A 26,775-nucleotide genomic window follows, 5' to 3' on the forward strand; every position below is an offset into this window, starting at 1 on the left:
GGAAGGGGCCAAAGACAAAATCTCTCTCTCCAGGGCATGCCTCCAGTGACCTATTTCCTCCACCTAGACCCCGCTTCCAAAAGTTTCTACTACCTCTGAACACTGTTACATTGGGGACCAAGCCTTGACACTTGAGCTTTGGGGGAAATTTCAGATCCAAACCATAACATTAAGTGAACGAACTGATTAAAACAAATTAGGTATAGTAGTATATATAATGGCAGCCTGTCCCAGATATGTGATATTTGTCAATAAGAACAGTCAGGGAAGGATTGGGTATGTAGGTCAATGGCAGAGCACTTGTCTAGCAAGCATGAAGCCCTGAGTTCAGTTTCCAGAGATCCTCCTGACTTAGCCTTCCCAGTTGCTGGGTCTACAGACATGTACCACCATGCCCAGCTGTCTTTCCTTTGAAGAGTATTTTGCCCAGAGAAGAAAGGATATAACACAGAGCTCCCCAAAAGTCCACTATTGCTCAAGTCTGTATTAGAATGTAATGTTTCCTCCAATTCTAAAGACTCTGTGAAATGTATCCCTACACCAGATGTATACCTGAGTGTTCTTAGCTCTTAAGATTTAATTGACTCCATGGTGTCATCCTTGCTCCACAGTGGAAGGACCTCGGACTTCAAATTTTGCCTTTTTTAATTGGACAGAAGATAAGAGGTCGGCAAGGTCGAAGGAGTCAAAAAGAAGCGCACAGCACTGTGGAGAACACAAAGATCTCCACAGAGGTGTACAGGAGGTGTCCATCTGAGTTCCGACAACAGCTTGAGCTGTTGCAGCACACGAAGCCGGCTCCCCAGGGTCCTCTGATCTCACCGCTCCCTCCATGCCTTCCCAGTTTTCCTTCCCACTCTCAACCTCCAATTTTGTTTCAAAATTCCAAATTCTTTTCTGTATCCTGCAAAATAATTCAGTTACTCTTCAGAATTTTTCTCCTTTACTCCGAATTCGCTCAGAGGCCCGCTCAGGGGAGATTATCTAAATCCCCTCTCTGGGGACGACTTAGAGTGCACTTGCGGCCGGCCGAGAATTGTAATTCTCCCCACCCCATTTACAGATTTTTGTAAATTCTTTTACTGGTAAGTAAATTACATTTTTAAAAGAAAAGTGGGTATGGGTTTCACTAAAGCTCGGACAGGCAGTGGGTGCTCCTGGAACTACTGGACCCAACCGTCACTTGAAGGTGCACAGGCGCTTTCCGGGTACTCAGGCTACCCACCAGCTGCGCTAGTGGCTCCTGCGCGGGCAGAGCAACAAGGTCGCTGAACCGCCCCAGGACACCCTGTAACCCCCTGCCCGAGACTACGGGGGCGGGGCGCCGGGAACCACACCTCAAGCCCTGCGGATCCCTCCTACTCCCCTCCAGGCTGCGCGCCCTGGGGTTTCCAGTCCTGGGGACGTTTCCCAGCCAGGTGAGTTGCGCTCCAGTTGGTACGTGGGCGGGGCAGGCGGCATTTAAGGAGGACGCTCACCCCGACAGCAGCGGGTGATAAGCCGGGGAGGGTGTGCACGGGATTTACGCCGCCTCGGTTATCTGCATCACCAGCACCGCCACCGCCGCCACTGTTCCGGAACCCCGGCTGCTGTACCGCCGCGTGGAGGCTACCAATATTCCACCGCGGGATCGGCCCCCATCCTCGCCACCCCACCCGACCCCAGTCCAGTCGCTGGACTCGCTCTCGGGCTTGTGCACCTGCGCCCCACCGCAGGACCCGACTCCCAGCCGGTGCACCTCGGCAGTGGCCACCGCTGCCTCAAAGCCAGACGGGACCCCGGCCCTGCGCGCCACTGCTCTGTGCAAGACCAATCTCACTGCCTGCCGCGACCCCTGCCCCGCTGCCGGTCCCTACCCACCGGCTTTTGCATCATTGCCCCACCACCAGACCCGACCCCCAGCCTGTGCACCGCCTCTGCCACTATCACCGCCGCCTGACCCGACCCCTGGTCTTGCGCACCTCTGCAACCACAGCGGCTTGCTGGCATCCAGTGCCCTCCGGTCCATTGTCCTCAGCACAGCCAGTCACAGCATGCGCCAGGTGCGTGCAACCACCCCTAGTGGGGATCAGAGCCCGCCTACAGGAAGCGCGCAGAGGGCAAGAAAAACAAATGCCCTGTATGTAGATATCTCTTCTAGCCGCCTAGCACCCGTTTGGCACTCCTAAACTGGTTAGGTAATGAAACGAGTCCAGATGTGTGGAGAAGAGGCCTTAGGGGTTCTAGGCCAGCTCCACAGCACCGCTTCTGCGGTCTCTCATTCTGAGATGGTACTGAGCTAGGGTTAGGTGGATCCTGGTGTGATGGTCTGAAAGTCTGTCAGTAAACCCACCCTACTGGGAACTGAGGATAGTAAGCTTAGTAGGCACTTCCTCTCCAGAAACAGGGGGCTGCGCAGGTGTAACCTGTGAGAACAAGGTCCTAGGAAGCCCTGTGATTAACTTCCCATCTGCCCCACCCCAGAGGGGGTTCCCTTGAGGAGATACCAGCCGGCTTGTGCCAATCCAGCCTTGCCTGGAGAGAACGGAAAGGACTCTTGGGAGGTGGAGTAGGTCGACTGTCCACAGTCTTGCTCCTCTGTGTCCTCTCCAGGTGAGCATGAAGGGTTTGTAGGTTCTTACTCCGTGCAGGTCCTAAACCACAGGGAAGCAAGCAGCACCTCTTCAGAAAACCCATTTGGGGCCTATATTACACTTTTGCTTCTCTTTCAGAAAAAATCAGAAATTTACTCTGTGGAGCTCAATGGAACCAAAGACATCCTGCAGACTGACCAGGGGGATGACAAGGAGAAGTACAAGGACCTGAAGAAAGACCATTCGGAACTCAAAAAGAGTCATCAAAAAGAAGAGCTTAAAAAAGAACTTGATCTGGTCAGTAGCAGTAGCCTTAAGGCAAAGGGGTCCTACTGCCCTTTCCCACTGAGAAAACCTTCCTCTTAGGAGAGAAAAATCAGTCTCAAGGATTTGGAATCCCCTTAAGACTTGTTATCTTATTTTTTTTTTTTAATGGTATGATAATATTTGTCCTGCTCAGTCCCTCTGCAGGATTTCTGTGTTCTGGTTGGAGGCAGTCTCAGGTAAACAGCAAGGGGAAAGTCAGATTCCAAGCCCCACAGGCATAGCCCAGACCTCTCTCCTTTTCATTTGTTTCAATGAGATATAAATAGCCACTTGTCAGTTTTCAGTTGATAAAGAAAACTATTTGAGCTGGAACCTCCCAGAAGGAAAACCAAAGCCACTGGACCTTACTAGGTTTGGGGTATGTGTACCCCTGAGAAAGAATAGTTCCAGTGGTAGGGATGTTGGACTTGGATTCCCTGACCCCAGGCTCAAACTAAGTCTCTACTGCTCCACCAACTGAACTGTGTAACTGGAAGAAAATGAGCTATCTTTGCTGAAGTTTCACTTTCTTTACATAAAGGGGAAAACAGTTTACAGGGCCTGTGAGGGGGAAAAATGTAAGGTATGAAAATTTTGTAATTAAAGAGCTTATGGAAATGTAATATTATTATGGAATAACTTTGGAGTTATTAAAGCTGGCAGCTTTAATAAAAAGCTGCCGTGGATCTTAAATGTGACAGATTTTATCTCATGAATGCCAAAGGCAAAACTTCTACAGGGAGATTGAGATTCTGCTAGATTGCTTCTACAGTCCATTGCAGACTTTAAAATTCTATGATCTTTGAGCAGCTATTGGACTGATGCAGCTGGCTCATTCAAGGCTAGGTAGCCGGTTATTTAACATTCAGGAACTTGGCAAGTGACAAGCTGACTGAGGTCACGGTAGCAGCTTGAAATTTGGCTCTGACGAGAAATCAGCCAACTCTACAAATCAGAGCTGTTTGTTTATCTTTCCTGAAGAGCTTGTTTAACATTTAGCAGCACAATGCTGGACATTGTTTCTGATATATATATATATATGATATATATATGATATATACATCATATATAATATATATATATGATATATATAATATATGATATATATTCTGATAGACATTTAAGAATACAGTCCTGAAACTGAGTGCACTGGCACATGCCTGTAATCCCGGATATTTGGGAGGCTGAGGCAGGAAGGTCACCAGTTTGAGGACAGCCTGGGCAACTTGACAAGACCCTGTCTCAAAATAAATTTAAAGGACTGGGGATGTAGCTAAGTCATGCAGTGCTTGCCAAGCTCATGTGCCCTGGGTGCAATCCCTAGTAGCACACGAAAAAGAAAGAAAAAGTAAAGAAAAGAGAGAGAAAAAGAAAAGCTAAAGAAAAGAAGCACATCTCTAAGGTTGGACTGACCTGAATTCAATCAAATCCTACTTTCCAAATAGGAAACATTTTGCAAAGAAAGAATTAAAAATGACTCTTAGAGATGTTCAGAGGTTTCAGTGAGATAAAGCAAGAGAAAGAACAGTACCAGAGAATAGTAATTATTTCCTGTGTATCTCTAGCATTTAAGATTGAAGACATAGTTTGTGTATATGTTCTTCCTTCCTTGAAATTGCTACTTCAATGAACGAAAATATATCCATCTCCATATGCCTGTTAATTGTGATATGACTCCCTTCTTGGAGCAATTTGTGAAGATTGTAATGTTGTATAGAAAAATCATTTCCATGATATCAACCAGAGTGTTTCTCTGCTTTCCTGCCAAAAAACTGAAAAAGGAACATCTTGCTTTCCTCTTTTTTCTCAGGCTTCTCAAAAGAGTACCATAATTTGCAACAGCATGCTTAATGCTTTTACACCCTGACCTGTATGCAAATTAGAGTCTTTATAACTAAATTATCTCTGCCATCTGAATGAATAATCTGAGCAGCTAGACACTGCCTGGCTATGCCAGTACTAGCCAGAAGAGGGTGCACCAGACTCCCATCACCTCATCCTCATCTCTCCCCCATGCTCTTTCAGGCTGGAAGGAGAGTGAAGGTAAATTGTACTCTGGTTTACAGAATGGCCCTTCAAGGCAGGCCCCTTCATGCAAACAGTGACTCTGATCTGCCTTGACTTAGCAATATTGTACTGTGCACTGAACTCTGCTTAACCCTCTGAAACTCCAGCAACATCCATTTGATTGATACTTGTGAAATGGATGAATGAGCAAAGCAGAATCTGACTAAGATGAAGGTTAGAAACAAAGTAATAATAATAATAGTAATAATAATAATAATAATAATGTTATCTTTTACTGGAAGGCATAATTTCTTATTGCAACATGAAACTTTTTTTGCATGTACTTAAGAAGTCAGATGCAATGATTCATGCCTGTGGTCATACCTGTAATCTCAGTTACTCAGGAGACTGAGGCAGGTAGGAGGATTACAAGTTCAAGACTGGCCTGGGAAACTTAGCAAGACCCTGTCTCAAAAAAAAATTAAAAAGTGAAAATGGCTGGGAATGTAATTCAATGATAGAATTCCTCTCTAGGTTCAATCCTTAATATCACATAAAAGGAAGGAAGGAAGGAAGAAAGAAAGGAAGGAAGGAAGGAAGGAAGGAAATAAATGGCAACTGAGGTAGAAAGATTACAAGTTAGAGGCCAGCCTCAGTAATTTAGCAAGACCCTATCTCAAAAATGGGCTAGGAAAAAAAAAAAATTGGGCTAGGGATGTTGCCTAATGGTAAAGCACCTCTGGTTCAATTCCCTGAACTAGAGGATGTAGGGAGTGGGGAATCCTGGGGGCTAAGCTTTCTAGGGGGATGAGAAAGATTTAGCCCTCAGTTTTCTGCTATAGAAAGATTTTCTAGTCCTTTAGCCCAGTGGCTCTCAAATGGAGAGGAGGGAGGAGTCTCTGTCCTACTCAGAGCACATTTAGCAATGTCTTGGTATGTCTTTTGTTATTACAGTTCGGGGGGAGATTGCTAGTGGGTGGAGGCCCCACAACAAAGGATTATTGGCTCAAAATGTCAGTAGTGCCAAGGATGAGAAACTCTGCTTCTGGCTAATGATTCTGTGACAAAATTTGCCAATGTGGGCCATATTGGCATTTGTTTACTGGTAGGTTTTTAATTCATGGGACTTCTCCAACCTATGAACTACTTAAAAGGGAAAAGGCATGCTTCCTTCTGGCAAAGACCCCCAATGAGTAGGGAAGGACCTGTCCAAACACAGGAAATGTATCTGCTTTGGATTTGTTCAACACCCTCAGCCAGTTCCAGCATCCAGGTTTGAATGAAGTATCTAGCTAAAGATACACATGCTAGGAATCAGATTGAGGTGGTAGGCATTGATTCCTTTATAAAAACTAAAAACAGCTGCTACATGTCAATGGCACATGCAGTCTGAACTCTCAAGAAGACTGAGACTAAGAAGGACAAGATTCTCTGCAGCAGCACCTTCTTTTGCTGCACAGTCACTACCACCAGGGCCCTTTCTCCCAAACTACATTTTTCTGGTCTACTTCCTTTTTTTCGTTTTCAGGGTTGGTCAAAGGTTGGGGGTGTCATCTTTTGGAATGACCTAATTCACTCTATTTTCCTTCCTTTCATGAACTTCAGGATGACCACAAACTCAATGATAAAGAATTGGAACAGAAATATGGCACAAACATCATCAAGGTAAGTCACCAGGGAAATGGGGGTCAGAAAGAGAAGCCTCCTGACCACAGAAGATGTATGGAAAAGTGGAGGCACCTTTAGGATGGGTGACCTACAGCCACACCTTTAAGAATGCCCATCATTCACATGCCTGTCCAAGCTGAGCTCCTTCACTTAATGATGCCTACATGTAGATAGTTCTTTTTTTGTATCCCAGAAAGGTATACATATGCTCCTCATGGTTATGGCCAGAGGTTGCTTTTAATCCATGCCTCCAGGAGGTGTAATGATGCATTGGGGCCCTTCTTATTGGAGACTAGGGAAGCCAGCATTACAAAGTGAGAATCCAGAGTAACTATCTGAGAGTCCTGCCTGTCTGCCTCCTCTGAGAAGGAACGGAGTCTCCAAGCACACTGTCCTTAAAAACTCCTTCAGCATCTTATGAACTCCCCTATCACATAAGTACTGCTTCCTTTTATGAATTCAAATCCAAGTTCAGTTTCAAAGTTTGGGTGTCTTTCTGGTCATGGTGGCACATGCCCTTAAACGCAGCAACTTGGGAGACTGAAACAGGAGGATCACAAGTTCATGGCCAGCCTTAGCAAAGTAACTTAGTGAGATGCTGACTTAAAATAAAAAATAAAAAGGGATAGGGATGTGACTCGGTGTTTAAACATCCGTAGGTTCAATCCCCAGTACCAAAAAAACTAAACAAATGAAATAAAAGTTTGGGTGTCTCAACATAAGAAGATACAAATAATGTCCATCTGATTTAAGTCAACAAAAATATTTACTCTGTGATTCCACTGGTTTGACCACGCAGGGGACAAAGAAGGATGGGGCACCTCTGGCCTTAAAAAAGTAGATGCATAGGGATATGTAATGTCCACTCTGTGCTGCCTGGGTGTCACAAGAGAGGTTGAATCTATACATTGAGAGAAAAGGATTATGACCAGAGTTACCAGAGCAGGCTCCAGAATATGGTAGTATTTGAATTGGAACTCAGGAGGACAATTAGATATAAGCCCACAGAGTACTCAGGAGTCAAAAAGGACATTATGGGTTTGAAGAGCAATCTGGGCTTTCTGTGAGTGAATACATGTGGAAAGCCAGGAAGAGAGGTAGAGAAGAGGCTGGAGAATGTCATTTAGGTGAAACTACCAGGCTCTTTCATATTAACCCATTAATTTTCAAGTGTTCAATTCTGCAAACATTTCAATGAAGTTGACACAAGTGCATTAAAATAGGTCGTAAATCATCTAGAATTTATTACATAATTTATCATCGATAATATTAGTGATATCACTAATAATATTAATACTTATCACTAATCTTTTACCTATTACTTTCCTCAAAATAGAACTCAAAAATATAAATATTTATTTCAAAGTTGCTATCAGTAATATATTTGTTGCTCAGATTAAGTTCTTTAGGTATTCTGTAAATGGGACAATGGGACATAATGGGCAAACTGAGGAACAGGAGCTATATTACTTATATAAATGGGCACAATTTCTAAACAAAAGAAGTTTGACAAGATTGGTCTTCAAAAGGCAGTTCTGGTGGAAGACTTTTTTTTTTTTTAAAGTGGGATATGGAAATGTCCAGAAAAAAAGGAGTGAGAAGTCAGGACCAAGAAACCAGGATTCGAAAACTGGCAGCCAACCAAGATGGGAAGGAAAGGGACTGATTCAAGAGACAAGGGAATTACCAACAGTATTTGGTGGGAGGGGAGTTTTAAGGAATTCCTAATCCCATTAGCCAAATTAGAGAAGCAGAAGGAGAAGGGAACTTGATCAAGTAGTGTGCTATAGCAGGTGGATGGAGGTAAGCAATTAGAGAAGGCAATAGAAAGGAGACAATGATTGATTTTATTTGAATCAATTGTCCTTGTTATCCACAGGAGAATGGTTTCAGGATTTCCCAAGAAATCATACCAGAACCAAGTATGCTGAAGTCTCTCTATAAAATTATATAATATTTGCATATATCTTTCACACATCCTCCCTTATATTTTAAATCATCTCTAGATGACTACAATATTGAATACATTATAAAACCTAGGTAAATAGTTGTTGCACTATATTGTTTAGAGACTAATTATAAGAAAAAAAGTCTGTATATATTTGGTCTTGACACAACCATCATCGACTTAACTACATTTTGTTTGTTTGTTTGTTGTTTGTTCTGATACTAAGGAATTCCATACAAGGGTGTTTTACCCTGAGCTATACTCCCAGTCCTTTTTATTTTATTTTTAATTTTGGGTCAGGTTCTCACTACGTTACTGAAGCTGATCTCAAACTTCAGGTCATCCTGCCTCAACCTCCTGAGTTGTTAAGATTACAGGCAGGCACCACCACATCCAGCCTTAACTACATTTTTGATCTGCAATTGGTGAAGTCTGTGGATGCACAGGAAAACGTATTATCAGAAATGTCTCTGGAACAGCCCTGTGGAAATGTTCAAGTTATTGAGAATGATGAGATTCTGGAATTCTGTAAAAGGAATTGCAAATGGAGGGTGATGGTATCAAGTTGATAACTAGGAATCAAGTTATTTAAAAAAGATTTGTCACTACCACAGAAAAAGCATTAGACCCTAGAGCAGACTAAAAAATGACCAAAATAAACATCTTGCCTTTAATTAATTCTCAATATAATGTGGGAGAAAATATATATACTTCTTGGAGGGGAGGAAAGTTATGAAAGTGTCGGATTTCGGGGTAGTATGTCTCTGCACTACCAAAGGAGGAACATGTGGTCCTCAGAGTCAGGTAGGATTTATAATTGTTATTGAACCAGAACTTAGAACTTAGGGTGGGTATACAAAAGTGGAAAAGTATCAGACTAAGGATAAAAATCTAGCTCGTGTGATAAATGGAGCTCCAGAATGGATAATATTTTCTGGATAGTTATATTGTTTGGGGACTTTTTTGGTTTTGGTTTTGGGGTTTTTTTGGCTTGTTTGGGGTTTTTTGTTGTTGTTTTGGGGTTTTTTGTTTGTTTATGTCTTGGGGAAGTTGTTTTGGTTTTTTTGTTTGTTTGGGTTTTTGTTTGTTGTTTTTTGGTACCAAGATTTGGACCCAGGGGCACTTATCCACTGAGCTATATCCCCATTCCTTTTTAATTTTTGAGACAGAGTCCTCACTAAGTTGCTGAGGCTGGTCTTGAACTTGTGATCCTCCTGCCAGTCCTCTTGAGTGGCTGGGATTACAGACTTGCACCAAACATGCCCTGGTGACTAGCTTCTTTATTTCAAATTCTCCTCATTCAAATTACTCCCATCTCTGGATAATTTCTCAGAAATGACAATTTCCTAAACACAGCTGCATTAACAGCTCTAGAGCCAGTGACCTGGCTGAATCCTGGTGTCACTGTCATCAGCCAGGTGACCTTGGGTAGGTTACATAACTCTTGTGCCTCAAATTCCATATCTGTGTATGAGGATAATGATAGTACTTTCCTCAGAGGGTTATTCTAGAGAATAAAAATATGGAGAACACTGCTTGCTGAGTAATGAATATTAATATTCTTTAAAGAAGGCATGGGGGAGGAATGGGAGGTGCCCAGTGGGTACTAAGTTACAGGGGATAGGGAGTAAGGAGTTCTGGTGTGCTATTGTACAGTGGGGTGTCTATAGATAATAAAAGCTTGAAGAAAGGATTTTGGAAGTTTCAGCATAAGAAAATGACAAATGAGATGTATATGTTTAAACATTATATAGTCTATAGGGATCAAAACATCACATGGTACACCATTAGTAAAAAATTAAATTAAAAAATGGGTTTTTTTGAGAAGGTGGAGAGTTGAAAAGATGAGGCATCAGCTTCATCTACTTTTCCCAGGGCCTTCCTGGGCATGTTGACATCTAAACACAACCTGCAAAAATATGAAGCACAACCTCTGAGGGAGGAGAAATGTCTAATTTCTGGTTTCTGTATCTGTGTTTTTCTTGGCTCTTTCAGGGTCTCTCCAGCATCAGAGCTGCTGAGCTCCTGGCTCGGGATGGACCCAACACCCTCACCCCTCCCAAGCAAACTCCAGAGATAATTAAGTTTCTCAAGCAGATGGTGGGGGGCTTCTCCATCCTTCTGTGGATAGGAGCCATCCTGTGCTGGATTGCTTATGGAATTCAGTATGCCAGTGATAATTCTGGATCCCTAGACAATGTAAGTCACCTTTTTGGTTTTGCTCAGCAATAGGGAGGAACACAGCCAGGCCATCACTGGGCACAGAGGTAGGCTAGAGGCAGGAATTCGCCCAGCTGCAGAACAATAGATATCTGACTTTCTTTTTTCTTCTTTTTTTTTTTTTTTTTGGTTGGTGTGTGTGGTGCTGGGAATTGAACCCAGTGCCATATGTATGCGAGGCAAGTGCTTTATCACTGAACTACCCATGTGAGCTAGACCATGCCCTGGCTATGATTTTTTTATATCTCACAGGCAATATGAGCATGAATTTTAAAATAGAGACAAAACCCCTGAGTTTCTAAAGGAAAAACATCTCTATATACCCATGAAATATTTTGGAGCTCTCTCTCCTCAAAGTTAATCTTGCCCTTTACCACAGGGGCAGCTATGCCTGCTGAGAACTGAGTGCCAAACCCTCAAAACTAAATCTTCTGATACTGTGCTAAAGAAGGAAACCAGATGTTATATAAGACCACTGATATGAAATGTGCAGATATGCACATCCCTGGAGATGGGGGCACATCAGTTGCCAGAACTAGTGATGGAAACCAAGTATGATTATTGAAGGGGCATTATGGACCACAAGTGTTTCCAATTTCAGATTTTGGGGGATTTTAGAATATCTGCATATACATATTGAGATGTCTTTGGCATGGCACCCAAGTGTAAACACAAAATTTATATGAGTTTTATGTTCATTTGTGTGTTCACTTGGCCTGAAGATAATTTTTTGCAATGTTTTTAGTGTGCCTGTGTTGTGACTATGACTAATCCCATGAGGTGGAATATAGAATTTACCACTTTGGTGTTACTTTGGTGCTCAAAAGTTTTAGATTTTGGAGCAGTTCAGATATGGGATTTTCAGATTAGGGATGTTTACCTGGTACCTGTTTCTCTGACTGCTGCCTCTTCTCATCCAGGTGTACTTGGGCACTGTACTTGCCCTAGTGGTTATTTTAACAGGGGTCTTTGCTTATTACCAAGAGGCCAAAAGCACCAACATCATGGCCAGCTTCAGTAAGATGATTCCTCAGGTGAGTAGCAGCTACACTTCCTCTGGTCCCTGTGTGATTTTCAGGTGAATAGGCAGCCAGCCTTGGTTGGTCCTATCCTCTGTTGTCTAGAACTTCTTGATTAAGTTACCTCTCTCTCTGAGCCCCAGTTCCTCACAGAGTTATTTTATTTTATTTTATTTTATTTATTTTATTTTATTTATTTATTTTATTTATTTATTTTATTTATTTTATTTATTTATTTTATTTATTTTATTTATTTTATTTTATTTATTTATTTTATTTATTTTATTTTATTTGGGGGGGGGGGCAGTGCTGGGGATTGAACCCAGGGCCTTGTGCTTGACAGGCAAGCAATCTACCAACTGAACTGTATCCCCAGCCCCTCACAGGGTTTTGTCATGGTCAAGTGAGGCGAGATCCAAGAAAATGCTCAGTCAAGGGAAAAGCAGGATAGTCATTTCACAATATCTTCTAGAATATTTGGATAATTGTTCAAGGGGTTCCAGAATTTTCCTTCACTGACAGCCAAGGATATCCACCTGTGCTCCCTGTGACTGCTTTTACTTTTAGAGCATGGTGTCCCCAAATGCTCCTGGGGACCCAAGTGCTTCCTTCTTCCCCCAGCAACCCATGTTCGGTGTCCACAGCAAGGAAACCTGGCCCAGGCCCAGAGAATTGCCAACTGGAGGAAAAGATTCTCGATGAAAAAGATGTTCCTGTTGTGCTAAAAAGCAGGATACCACCTCATTAAAGTTCTCCCCGTTTCAGCAAGGTTATTAAACCCTTCAACTCAGTGTTCATCCTTGATGCCTCACCAGGATGTTCACCTTTGATCTATTTTCTTTCTATAAGGCCCAGGGCTCTCATATTACCATATCTGCCCAATAACAGCTTTTCCTGCTTTCAATAACAGCTCAATTGAAAAATAGTTCTCATGGTCTTCAGATATTAGGTGACATAGTGTTCAGTTTCATCTGTGCATTCTGACAGCTAAGGGGTTCCATGCCCCTGTCCTGGGATTCAGTGAGGTACAGAAAGTGGAGAAGGGCCAGCATCTTCACAGGGCCTGAGGTGTCTGCCATGGTTTTCTTCTGCAGCAAGCTCTTGTTATCCGCGATTCAGAAAAGAAGATAATTCCTGCAGAGCAGCTGGTTGTGTGGGGGACATTGTGGAGATAAAGGAGGAGACCAGATCCCTGCGGACATCAGGCTACTATCTTCTCAGGGGTGTAAGGTGAGCCGTCAGGGAACAACCACCTTGAAGATCCTGCTTGGTGCTGACAGGATGTTCTGGTCTTTCCCCAGTTTTGGTAGAAGAGGCAGGAAACAAGGTGCCTAATTTTGAATTGTTTCCAAAATTTCTTCTAGGTAGATAAACTCATCTCTCACCGGAGAATCTGAGCCCAGTCTCGCTCGACTGAGTTTACCCACGAAAACCCCCTGGAAACAAAAAACATAGGCTTCTATTCCACAACATGTTTGGAAGGTAAGACCAATTTGCTCCCAGCCACATGTCTGACCTTCTCCCTCTCAGGCCTGATGCTCTTTGTCTCTTCTGTCCCTTGGTATAAAACTTTACCCAGAGGAAACATGGAACAGAGGGTTCCAAAGGACTAATGTTGGCCTTTGTAATGTCATGTGCTGATTGCATAAGCCACCAGAGAGGGTTATCAGGAGGACCCGTGGAGGTAAAATGGTCTACTTCCCTGTAGGCACGGCAACCGGCATGGTCATCAACACGGGTGACCGCACCATCATTGGTCGCATAGCCTCCTTGGCTTTCAGGTGTTGGAAATGAGAAGACACCCATTGCCATTGAGATCGAGCACTTTGTTCACATTGTGGCAGGCCGTGGCTGTCTCCATTGGCATCCTTTTCTTCATCATCGCAGTTGTCCATGAAGTACCATGTCCTGGACTCCATCATCTTCCTCATTGGCATCATTGTGGCCAATGTTCCAGAGGGCCTCCTGGCCACTGTCACTGTGAGTCCACACTGTTAGGTAGCCTGCCTTTCCATAGTGTTGGCAACAAAACACTGCTGCTGGGGAGGCTCCTGCACACAAACCACAGACCCCTTTCAACAACACACCCTCCCCACTAGGGACCACCTTGGAACATTCTGAATAGACCAATTCTTATAGAAACTGACTGAGACCACCATTTACAGTTTTGTCTATCCCCCTAAATACCTTCCCCATGTTTAAAAAAAAAAATTTTTTTCTTCCTAGACAGTTTCTACAACTTAGGAAAGTGGACACATTCTCTCTTCCTTCCCTCAGGCCAAAAAAATTTCTCTGTTTCTTTTCTGTAGAGGAATGCAGCCCTTTTCTTCCTGACTCTCCCCTTGTTAAGGACCATCTCATTCAGTCCTCAGACAAAAGACTTCTCCTCCCTATACTGGAGGCCCACAGGTTTGGGGAGGAGGAATTCATACTTCAGTCATGTAATTACAATGGCCTATGTTGCCTGGCCAAAGGACAAGAGAAGATGTTTTGAATTCCAAGTCTCTTGTGACTCCAGGAGATAGTAATTTGAAGAAACTAAAAATTCCTTTGAGATCTGGAGTTTTTCAAAGATCCTTTAAAATAAGGAGCTTGTAAAATGTACACTGGGGCTAGCAATGTAGCTCAGTGATAGATCACTTGCCTAGTATGTGTGAGACCATGGGTTCAATCCCTACTACCATTAAAGAAAAAGAAACACAAATGCTCACTGATTTCCCAAAAGCAACATGGGAGACCATGGGGCAACTCTTTGGCTATAACAGTCAAGTCTCTCTTACATTCAATGCTTATGAGTGATAGAGGTTAGGTGGCCCAAGTTCCTCCCCACCCCCTTCCCCTGTACTGGGGATCAAACCCAGGCCTCCTGCCAGCTAGGAAAGTGCTTTACCACTGAGCTATACCCCAACCCTCCAAGCTCCCCTTTGGAATTATACATGTTCCCCCAACTGCAACCATGCAGTGTTGTCTGCCACCTGTAGGCCCCACTTCAAGGAATGAAGGAGGAACAAAAAAAAAGGATCCCATATTTAATTGAAGAAAAAAAAAGATGTGGCTTATAAGGCTTTTGGTGGCTTTTAAGTCACTAGATAAGCCTGGCTGCATTGCCAACTATACCTCTGGTCTAATATCTTCTCCAGCTCTCTCCTAAATCCCTTCACAACTAACTTCAGTGATTGAACCTGAGTTCAAAATGATTATTCCCAAAGCTTCCATTTCTCTCTCCTTTCAGGTTACCCTGTCACTGACAGCAAAACGAATGGCCAAGAAGAACTGCCTGGTGAAGAACCTGGAGGCCGTGGAGACCCTCGGCTCTACCTCTATCATCTGCTCAGATAAGACTGGGACCCTAACCCAGAACAGAATGACTGTGGCCCATCTGTGGTTCGGACAACCAGATATTCGTGGCCGACACAAGTGAAAACCAATCAAGTGAGTTTTTTAGAGGATTCATTCAGACCAAAAACTATAGACTCAAGCAGAGGGACTGGCTAAGTGTGGCAGCACTGGTCTGTAGTCTCCAGCAGGGTGTGAAGGTTGTGACTTGGACATGACAGGCTCAGCATTCACAGTGGCCACTGGTCTTTCTCTGTGTTCCAGACCAAGCCTTTGATCAAAGTTCTGGAACGTGGGCCTCCTTATCCAAAATAATAACATTGTGTAATCGAGCTGAGTTCAAACCAGGACAAGAAAGTGTCCCCATCATGAAGGTAAAGCTGCTACAACACACTTGGTCTTAAATCACAGCTGTACAAGGTCACTTTCTCTGTTTCTCCTTGGGCACTTGATTTAATTTCTCTAGCTATGTGCAGGTTGCAATAGTAAGAGCAGATCCAACTCACAGACAGGCATAAAGTTTTCTCACTTCCAGCTAGATAGGAGAAATCACAGACTCTTAGAAGATCTCAGGATATTAGTTTAGGTATTTTTGAAATTCTTATTTCAGGAAAAGGATGTGTCTTTTAAGTGTTTTTTCCCAATTTTATTTTTTATTTTTATTTTATTTATTTATTTATTTGTTTATTTATTTATTTATTTATTTTGGTTCTAGGGATTGAACTCAGGGCACTCTGCCACTGAGCCACATCCCCAGCCCTATTTTGTATTTTATTTAGAGACAGGGTCTCACTGAGTTACTTAGTGCCTCGCCATTTCTGAGGCTGGCTTTGAACTCCAGATCCTCCTGCCTCAGCCTCCCAAGCCATTGGAATTACAGGCATGTGCCACTGCACTCAGCTGCTTTCCAAACTTTTTTACGAGCTAAGTGGAGATAAGTAAAGTTTTGTTTTGTTTTTGTTATATAAATGCCTTTCCCTAAAGTTTACAATGTAATTGAATGGAAATAAAGGGACTGATCTTACAGTCCTCTTGACTAGAATGTGATGGCAAATGGAACTCCAAGAGGTCCTGGAATATTGAAACAAACTCTGGGCACCATGGCACATGCCTATAATCCCAGCAACTCAGAAGGCTAAGGCAGGAAGATCACAAGTTTGAGACCAGCCTTATAATTTAGTGAGACCCTATCTCAAAATAAAAAATGAAAGGGATTGGGTATATAACTCAGTGAGAAAGTGTCCCTGGGTTCAGTTTTCAGTTCTGCAAATAAATAAAAAAGAAAAGAAAACTCTCTCTTTTCCTCCTCCTCTTCTCCCTTCTTCTCTTCCTCCCCCTCCTCTTCATTCTTCTTCTACTTCTCCTCCTCCTCCCCTTTCTATTCTCTCCTCTTGCCTTCTTACTTTTTCCCCTCCCTTCCTTTTTCTTTTCCATCACAATGAATCACAGAATCTTGTTTTCCTGGTTTTTCCATTTCTTCACTGATTATTCCACTTTCTTGTATTTTTTGGTGTGTTATCACCAATACCTTATATCTAAATAGCTGGACCAACCTTTTCAAGGGCTTTGCTGATTCTAGTTAATTCCTTTCCACACTGGTCTTTTTTGTATACCACTAATTTTCCTCAAATACTGATTGTATCATCACCTAACTTTGCTCAAAAAATTTCTGTGCTTCCTTATTTTCTGCTTCTTTGAATCTGGACTTCAGCTTGCCTTTCATGAACCTTCTTACCACACCCTGTCCAACTGTACCTCAGCACTCACAATGGAAACTTTTCCTTCATGTCTCACTTGTGGCATAGCTCAGAAATCCCCCAGCCCTCACAGAGCTCCCACTTGTTTGAACTTTCCTGATAGGTGACAGCACTGTTTTACCCCTGTTCTACACTCTTTACCCTGGTCCTGATTCAGTTGTTGATGGTCATGTGATAGCCTTGTCTCTTCAGCTAGGTGGTAAGCTTAGTCAGGAGATATGTTAGTTCATGTGCTAAAGGCATGTAGGTTCATTAAAGACAGTCACACAAGAACCAGAGTATGTGCTGTAAATATTTATCTCTTCTGGTTCACAGAAAGTCGTGGTTGGAGATGCCTCAGAAACTGCTCTTTTGAAATTCTCAGAGGTCATTTTGGGTGATGTAATGGAAATTAGAAAAAGAAACCACAAAGTAGCTGAAATCCCTTTTAATTCTACGAACAAATTTCAGGTGAGTTTTTCCTCACAACTGGCAATCTTTGTTGTCACTGCAACAATACTTCTACTTGCACATATCCATTGGTTAAGCCATATTTTGAAAGATACTTTTAAAAATAGTATTTGGGGATTCAGGGTCAACATCTGGTAAGCCCAAGTAAATATTCCCTTGTTAGCCTCCTTGCTGTCCCTGAAATAGAAAAAAAGAGAAAGGCAAAGACCTTATCAGGGCTTGCTGCTTCTGTGAATGATCCATTTATATTACAAATTCTGTGTGTGTCTATCTCTCACACATACACACAAAGGATAAATGAGAGGTGGGAAAAGTAGGGAAAACTAACATTTATTGCTTAACAACTACAGTTGATCCTCTGTACCCTCAAGTTTCACAACCATGAGTTCAATGAGCCATGGATCAAAAATATTTGGGGACAAAAAATTGTGCAGACTATTTCTTGTCATTATTCCAAAACCAATAGTTTTTAACAGCTATTTACTTAACACTGATATTGTATTAAGTAGTATAAGTCACCTAGAGTTGATTTATAGAGAATGGGAAGATGTGCATAAGTTTTATACAAATACTAGATCATTTTATATGAAAGACTTATGATCATTTGTGGATTTTGGTATCCTTTGGAATCCTGGAACTAATCCCCTAAAGATAAGTCTGACTCCAAAGTCCATGCATTTTCTACTACACAAAGGCAAAACAGTTATAGTCAGGCCATGTGAGGAAGCCTTGCCCTAAGGAAAACAAGTCTCCTCAGATGACTAGTTATATTATTTTCTGGTTCAACTCCATAGGCCATTGTTAGGGATTTTCTTTCTACCCACCGCTCAGGAAAAACTTGGCCATCCTTGTTTAATTGTTCTACATCACTCCAGGTATGGCCAACAATCAGCCATCTCCATACTCCTGTTCAAATGACCCTCTATAGCCCAAGTTCCTGCTGCACGTGAGAGGATCCCAACCTAAAATGGATGGATTAATACTTGGGCTTTACACACACAGTAGTCATGTATTACTTAATGATAAGGATATCTATGATCTTCTGAGAAATGTGTTTTTAGGTGATTTCATCATCATACAATCATCATAGAGTATACCTATACAAATCTACTACACACCTAGGTTATATGGTAGAGCCTTTTGCTCCTAGGCTACAAACCTGCACAGCATGTTACCATACTGAATACTGTAGACAACCACAAGACAATGGTAAGTACTTGTGTATCTAAACAGATCTGAACAGTAAAAATATTAGGCAGTAAGAATTTTCAACTCCATTATAATCTATGGGACCATTATGATATATGTAGTCTCTCAAATGAAACATCATTGTGTGGTGCATAACTATGTATAAATAGGATAAACCATTTATAGAAATTTCTGGTGATTATCTACCCACCTTTGGATGAATTTAGGATTGATGAAAACTGTGTCACAAACATCTTTGAGGATAGTGAACTAACAAAAATGGATGACATAAGATATTAAAGTCAGAAAATGATCTCTTATTTGAAACTTAAGTGAAAATAGAAGGAGTAATGATCCTAAAATAATAGCAGTACTACTACTAGTACTATTCTGTGCTGATTTCCACATGTATTAAATCATTCATTTTCACAATGACTCTACAAGGCAAATAGAGGGTGAGAAAATTAAGTACAGAGGATGGGACATAGCTAGTGAGAGCCAGAGTCAAGATTCAAGCAGGGCCAGGTAGTCCATCCTGGTAAAGTCAAGGCTAGGTGACCTTTTAAGCAGAAGCAAGACTTAGAATGTTGCTGAGGTGCCATCTGCCACAGCAAAGGCATTTCCTGTCATATAAGAAATGAGAGCAGGTTCCATGAGCCTCGTGAACAACAAGTTGGAGTAGAAAGTGAAGTTGGGACCAGAAAGGGGGAAGAAGGCCTATGTGAGCTCCCACTGAAAGATCAGCCCAGGTCAATGCTGGATGCCATTAGGGCCTTTTATTTCTACACATGAGTGACACTGTACTGTACACAGAGCTTTAGATATTGTGGCCTTGGTGTTCTCTATGTATTATTCAATGCAAGCAAAGAAAGTAGAGAGTCTTATGTCCTATTGGTCTTAGAATAGCCATGATCCAAACAGACTGGTCCATGAGAGTTTTTGTTTTGTTTTGACTTAGCATCTCTCACTAAGTTGCTAAGGACCTCACTAAGTTGCTTTTCTGAGGTTGACCATGAACTTGTGATCCTCCTGCCTCAGCCTCCTAAGTTGCTGGGATTACACTACACCCAGCTCCATGAGAATATTTAAAATAGTTTATGGCACATTGGAAAATTAGGAAAATACATCATAGTTTTATATAAAGATGAATACCTTTAATTGAAAAGATTATCCTTTACATCCTTTATGATTCAGGACAGGTACTCTGGAACCTCCTAGCCTGGATTTAAATCCTACTCATATGTGAACTTGAGAACGTCATTGAACCTCTGTGCACCTCAGTTTCCTTCTTCTTAACTGGTGATAAAAATAGTGCTTGTGGTCTTAGGAGTTTTTTTGATCTATTCGCAGTGTTGGGGTTTGAACCCAGTACCTCATGAATGCTAAGCAGGTGCTCTGCCACTGAGCTATACCCTCGCCCTGCCCTATCTTTTAGGAAATGATAGTGATATTAGGTGGGAGATATTTTTAGTTTGGTTTGGTTTAGGTTGGGTTGAGTTTTAGCTGGTTAGTTGGTTGCTGTTGCTATTGTTTTAACATTTTTACTTGACCACAGGGAAAAGTAATAATTTCTAAAGGGCAAGCCTATGTGCCCTCTATCATTTCTTTTCCAATTGAACTTATCTTTGAGATCCCCAAGTCCAGGACTACTGATGTGGAATCAACACTTGGACTCAAAATGGTAGCACTTTTCTTTGTATTTTCTACCAAAGACTGCAAATCTCAAAAGCTTCTGGAGAGGAGAGGTGTTCAGAGGTTTCCTGAGGCCAGCTGCAGTGGCGCACACCTATAATTCCAGCAACTCAGGAGGATGAGGCAGGAGGATTGCAAGTTTGAGGCCATCCTCAGCAATTTAGCAAGGCAACTTAGTGAGACCTTGTCTTAAAATAAAACATAAAAAGAGCTGGAGATGAGCTGGGGGCAATGGCACAAGACTGTAATACCACAAGTCAGGAGACTGAGGCAGGAGGATCACAAGGTCAAGGCCAGCCTCAGCAATTTAGAGAAGTCCTAAGTAACTTAAAAGAGACCCTGTCTCAAAATAAAAAATAAAAAGGGCTGGGGATGTAACTTAATGGTAAAGTACCTCTGGGTTCAATCCCTGGTACCAAAAAAAGGTGGGGCTGGGAATGTAGCTCAGTGGTAAAGCACCTTTGGGTTCAATCCCCAGTAACAAATAAATAAATAAATAAATAAATAAATAAATAAATAAATAAATAAATAAATAAATAAATAAATCCTGCTGCTCTCAGAGGAATTCAGGTCTGAAAGATATCTGCTCACTACAGGCTGGGAGAGGTGGTGAGACACAGATGCTCTGAACTTCAGACTCTCATGAGAGCTTGTTCTAGAGGGAGGGACATGTAAGGCCTCTTTAATGCAGCCAGGGTCCATCAGAAAGACAAGCTCCACTCAGTTTGGATTCCAACTCAGTGTGCCTCTCTAGGCCAGGACCAAGTCTAGGATTCTGCATGTCAACTGGCCACAAAAATAAAAAGAGTAGATATGCCCGGGGATGTTATTGTTCCTCTTCCTCCTTCACACTTTAAAGACACACGGAAAGAAAGGAATGTGTTTCCCTTTCTTGTCCTGTTATTTATTAGAAGATCCATGGTAAAGATTCTGTATCTAACATGATCAATTCATGCCCTCCCAGCTCTCCATACACAAGACGGAGGACCCCAATGACCAGCGCTTCCTCATGGGTGATGAAAGGGGGCCCCCGAGAGGATCTTAGAAGTGCAGCACTATCATGATCAATGGCCAGGAGCAGCCACTGGACCAAAAGCACTGCTGCAGGCCTTCCACACTGCCTACATGGAGCTGGGTGGGCTAGGCGAGCGTGTATTGGGTAAGTGCAGGCCACAGGACCCCTGTCCATCTCCCAGGAGGTATGGAAGAAGAGGCCTTATGAGCTAACAGAGTAGCGTGGCATCACATGGGTCATATGGTCATACAAAGAAGAACACAAAGGTTGGGGTTATAGGTCAGTGGTAGAGCACATATTGTCTCTCATGTTTGATCCCCAGAGACTGCCAAAAGATTTACATATATGACAAATGGATGTAACATATAAGAAATATGTTATATGATAACACCAAGGAGAATGGAGTCACTTCCAGACAAGCAAAATCAAAGACTTTATGGAAAGAGTCATATTTTAAAACTGGGCCTTGAACAGTGGTATTCAGAGAGGTGGGGAAGGGTATCCCTATAGAGGGAACAACAAAGGCCAGGCACAGGTAGAAAGGGATGGGATTTATGCATGCAGGATGAAGCTATCCAGTTCCTACAGAGCTGTAACGTAGATGAGATGGTGCAGGTGTGGGAAGTAGGGCTGGAAAATAGATCGGAGATCGTGACAATGGAGTCCTTGAATATGTTTCAAGGAATTGGGGTTTCATCCTGAAGTTGGTAGAGAACACCCTAGGTTTTGTAGCCAGGGCAAGCTGGTTAGAGTTACAGTGCTCCTCATGGATAATATTTGGTGGCAGCAAGAAGACATAGATCTCAGCAGGAGGTGGCTGTGCTCATTCAGGTAAAGGGGGTGGGAATTTGATGCCAGGCTATGGGAATGTAAAGGAGAGGTCAGGTTCCAGAGACTTTGTGGAGGCAGAGTGGTTAAGATTTAGCAACAAATTAGAGGAGACTACTGACAAAAAATAATTTAACCTTCCATTTCACGAGTAGGAATAAAAGTAATGCCAGTAACTAAGAGCATGTAAGGTGGAAGGAACTTTAGAAATAGAGCCACTGTAGTAAATGAAGGGATTTCATGGGGGACAGTGTAGTCCATTGTCAGAATCATGGAGTGACCAAATGGCACCTGTTCAGAACCACATAATGATGAATTCAAGGAAACAGAAGCTCACAGTTGAAGGATAAGGCTCATTAATCACAGGAAACTGCTTATCAATAGATAAGGAATCCAGGGAATGTGTTTCTAAAAGGTATTTGGGTTTGTAAAGCAGATAAAATATACAAATGAGCTGCTAGTGATTTAAGTATGCCCTAAATAAACCACAGCACCAGGTAATCTTTTCAACTCAGGATTAGTCCCTATCTGATGGAGTCATGCCGAGATCCTCATGTTTGACCTCTCAAAGTCTGGCTTACTGAAGTGTGTAAAGCAGCGGGCCATGCTGAAAACTAATTTGATGTAAAAACTAATGAGAGGGTCACACAAACTGGGAGGTCCCACCAGTCACAGGAATGCCTTTCCACCCCAACTTGAGACAGGCTGATGCCTGGGAGATAAGGATGGGTCTGCCCAATTCCTAATGGCTCTTCTCTTGTACTTCTTTTTTAATGGTGGTGCTGGGATTGAACCCAGAGCCTCGCACATGCTAAGCAGGCACTCTATCACTGAGCTGTACTCCAGCCCTCTTGTACTTATCTTAATGAAGGACTACACTTCTTAACACTCCCCAGACACCCCGAGTTCCTTCCACATTTTGTGCAATATCCTATGTTGGGTTTTCTATGGAAAATAGCCTTCAGACTCCTGGGAAGTCTCTCCCGACTCTCTAGATATCTGAAGTATTGCTGTATTCTGCAATCCATACCATGTATTTTGATGATTTATCTCTTTAGTGCTCTGTTGACCCACTAAATGGGGACACCAGAATAAAATGCTGTCCATTTTTCTTGTTTTGGTATTTATATTTCTAGAACATAGCATAGAACCAATTTTGAGCACACAGTAAATTATTTTTGGTTGAACTGTGTCTTTCCTAAAGAAAACATGTATTACAGAATTGAAGGAATTACACAATTCTGGTATATGCTAATGTATTGGTAGAGTAGTCAAGGACTGAGAATGTATCAACGTGTTTTACCATTTCCTCTTTTTTGTTTTTGTTTGTTTTTGGTGCTGAGAATTTAACCCACACACTCTACCACTGAATTACATGCTCCCAGGCCCCCTTTCTTTTTGTCATTCTTTATCTAGTTTCATTGACTTCCAAATTCTTGCCCATTCCAGGTTTCTGTCATCTCTACCTGCCAGCAGACAAGTTTCCAGAGACCTACTCATTTGATGTAGACACCATAAACTTTCCTACCTCCAACCTCTGTTTTGTGGGGCTCTTGTCGATGATAGATCCCCCTCGGTCTACTGTGCCAGATGCAGTTACCAAATGCCGGAGTGCAGGGATCAAGGTGGGAGTTATTTTCCTGACTCAAAAAGTCCTCCATTTATGCTGCGACACTTTATATTTTTTGTAGGATATGGTTACTATTTAGGTCTCTTAAAGTAAATATCATAATTCCTCCTTTTTGAGTCCCTATCTTCAGTATGTTCAGATTTCAGAAACTGACTTATAAAAGCAAAATTATTGTGTCTGTGTGGAATGGACCACAATAGAAACTGTAGTGAGAATAATCTCCCAGGGCCATGAATTAGCCATGTCTTGACCTAGACCATGATAGATCATAAAAGATTTTACTAGTCTTGAGGTTAAGCCTCCATAATCTATTTATGGTCATGATATTCAAGCCAAAATATGACTTCTATTACCACATTAGTATCATGACTGCTGAAGCAGCTCAGGGTTGTCTCAAATAGACATCTGTAGGCCCCCTCACAAATAAAGTGACATTGAAATAGAAGAGCTTCCTCCAATATCAAAGGAAGAAATTTAAGATGCCCAGGAGCAAAGGTAGACTCAATAGGATCCGTGTGTCCTTCATAGAAGTTGTGTCTTAGATCAGAACTGTCCACAGGGAAAACAATAGCTATTGCTAACAGTACTCTACCAGGTCCTATCAGAGTAGGTGATACTGAACCATTGTCCCTACTTTTGCTGGCCAAGTTCCAAATTATCCACGAGTCATTGTTGTCTGTATTCTAGGTTATTATGGTTACAGGAGATCATCCCATCACAGCCAAAGCTATTGCCAAGAGTGTAGGGATTATTTCAGCTAACAGTGAAACAGTGGAAGATATTGCAAAACGCCTTAACATTGCTGTGGAGCAAGTTAACAAACGGTAAGCACAGAACCAACCAGTGATGCAGAGACTCAAGTTCTTATCCATGGGGTCTGTTGGCTCCAGAGCAGATCACCTTTTTGCCAAATACTCTCTCAGGGTAGTGCTAGGCTGATTTGATCTATAATTCATATATTCATTCACTCAAATTTTTATTGTATGTCTGTGCCAGGCACTGTATTATGTGTGCCAGGCATTATATTAATACCATGAGAATGACCCTTTATGTACTCTTTGTCTGAAATTTCAAAATTCAATGAAGTATAGTCATGTGTAGCTTACCAACAGGGATAAGTTCTAAGAAGTACAGTTTTATCATTGTGTAAACATCAGCATGTACTTGAGTCCAGGAGTTCAAGACCAGTCTGGACAACATAGCAAGACCCCATCTCAAAAAAATAAAATTATGGGATTACACATTTTTATACAAATTGCCACATTGAACAGAAAAATGAAGTGAATACTTTGTGAATGTTTTATTTTATCCATTTCATTATCTCTGACCTCATGAAGATATAATAATGCAGTGTAGCAGCTTTAAACGGGCAAGAAAACATCCTTTGCTTTCTACCTTACCCTGTCTACCTAACCTAACAGCTAGGTAGACCTCTGGTTGAATAAAGTGCTAGAATTCCAGTATTTAGCACCAAGAGTGGAAAAAAAAACTTGAAAAACTCAAAATTTATACAAACATAAAGAAAAAGGCAGATTTGAAGGCTGAAAATGTGGATTTTTTTAGCCAAGGGAAACTGAGGTGAGAGATGCCTGTTCCTTCAAGGGAGATCTGTGCAGTCCTTCAGTCAGTGAGGTGTGGGTTCTTCATTTGGTAGGCTGGAGAGGAGAATCCAAGAGGAGGTGAAGTTTGACAGCACAGGTCACATACACTGACCTTGCTGACAATCCAAGTTAGAAATTCTGGAGTCTGCCAGGAGCACGGTAGAAAATTCCTGAAGAGTCTAGCTGAAGAATGGCACAGTCAGATCTTTACAATCAAGAATCCCTAAAGTCAGATGCATAGACACAGGCCTATAACCCCAGAGACTCGGAAGGCTGAGGCAGGAGGATCACAAGTTGGAGGCCAGCCTCAGCAACTTAATGAGACTTGGTTTCAAAATAAAGAAATTTTAAATCCCTATTGTAATCCCTACTTAGGGTTACAGGCTTGTGTCACCATGCCCAACAGAACCTTACATGTATAGTCAGCAGACAATAATTTTGCTCAAAGACTTCCTTCTACAGAGCACATTGCACACAGTAGACTACTATAAACCTGAAACAACAGCAAAGAATTGTTATCTATATGTGTTGATACAAGAGAATTTGAGCATCCATTTTTAATTTTATTTATTTATTTTTTATCATGGTATTAGAATTAAACCCAGAGCTTCGTGCATTATAAGGAAGAACTCTACCACTGAACTAAACACCCAGTCCTGAACAGGCAGATTTTTTACCTTTCTTTTCCTTGTAACACATTGCCCCATGAAGCACCACTTCCCACCCATTCCTGCAAAGAAAAGGTTACTTGTTATTTTATTCCTATTATTATAGGATATCAGGAAATGGCCTTATTTCTTAGCCTCAGTTTACTATTTTGAAATGGAGACCAAAGTGTCCTCAGTACCTCTTATCACTGAGATCTCCCTGGAGCATCAAGTGTCAAGGATGTTGTATTCTATGTGATATCAAAGAGGCTTACTATTGCCCAACAGTGTTGCAACCTAAGATCTGGCTTTGGGCCTCACTTACTTTCTTCTGGCCCTTGTAGAGATGCCAAAGCTGCTGTGGTGACTGGCATGGAGCTGAAGGACATGAGCCAAGAACAGCTGGATGAGCTCTTAGCCAACTACCCAGAAATTGTCTTTGCCCGAACATCCCCTCAACAGAAGCTGATCATTGTGGAGGGCTGTCAGAGGCAGGTGGGTGGATTAAAACCCATTCTGTCCATGGGTAAATGCAGAACAGAAGTCAGGTGGCCTGACCCCCTGTCCTCTTTTGAAACTCTCTTGTGGCCACACACTCCCCATCTCTGTGCATTGTATCATGAGAACCTGGGGTTTCTGACAGCCAAGCATTTGCACTGTAGTAGGTGTGGATATAGAAAATTTAGAAGTGTAAAAATATAAAACAAAATATGTGAAAGCATAAGATACAGTCATACCTTATTATCCCTGGGTATTTCCCAGGCCTTCTTAAGATAACAATTCTAGGGATGGTCAAAGTCCCTTATATAAAATGGCATAGTATTTGCCTGAAATCTACATACTTCCCATATACTTTAAATCTCTAGATGACTTAAAATACCTAAATAAAA

The 26,775-nt window shown here is 42.0% G+C and overlaps 1 protein-coding gene across 1 annotated transcript in view; it reads left to right on the top strand.

Annotated features, from left to right (window-relative positions):
* Positions 1 to 1,470: 1,470 nt before the first annotated feature.
* The window catches only part of ATP12A (ATPase H+/K+ transporting non-gastric alpha2 subunit), a 30,455-nt gene continuing 5,150 nt past the window's right edge, over positions 1,471 to 26,775 (top strand). The window contains 25 exon segments of the mRNA XM_079136860.1: positions 1,471 to 2,042; positions 2,712 to 2,870; positions 6,492 to 6,551; positions 10,498 to 10,701; positions 11,643 to 11,756; positions 12,836 to 12,892; positions 12,895 to 12,910; positions 12,913 to 12,971; positions 13,110 to 13,140; positions 13,143 to 13,223; positions 13,450 to 13,517; positions 13,519 to 13,587; positions 13,589 to 13,630; positions 13,632 to 13,721; positions 14,974 to 15,129; positions 15,131 to 15,173; positions 15,342 to 15,451; positions 17,150 to 17,284; positions 21,129 to 21,182; positions 21,185 to 21,207; positions 21,209 to 21,257; positions 21,260 to 21,323; positions 23,457 to 23,632; positions 24,325 to 24,461; positions 26,230 to 26,380. Of these exon segments, the coding sequence (XP_078992986.1) occupies positions 2,034 to 2,042; positions 2,712 to 2,870; positions 6,492 to 6,551; positions 10,498 to 10,701; positions 11,643 to 11,756; positions 12,836 to 12,892; positions 12,895 to 12,910; positions 12,913 to 12,971; positions 13,110 to 13,140; positions 13,143 to 13,223; positions 13,450 to 13,517; positions 13,519 to 13,587; positions 13,589 to 13,630; positions 13,632 to 13,721; positions 14,974 to 15,129; positions 15,131 to 15,173; positions 15,342 to 15,451; positions 17,150 to 17,284; positions 21,129 to 21,182; positions 21,185 to 21,207; positions 21,209 to 21,257; positions 21,260 to 21,323; positions 23,457 to 23,632; positions 24,325 to 24,461; positions 26,230 to 26,380 (2,157 nt within the window). The 5' untranslated portion in view covers positions 1,471 to 2,033.

The sequence above is a fragment of the Sciurus vulgaris genome (genome assembly GCF_902686455.1).
Source record: "Sciurus vulgaris genome assembly, chromosome: 4".
Classification (NCBI taxonomy): domain Eukaryota; kingdom Metazoa; phylum Chordata; class Mammalia; order Rodentia; family Sciuridae; genus Sciurus; species Sciurus vulgaris.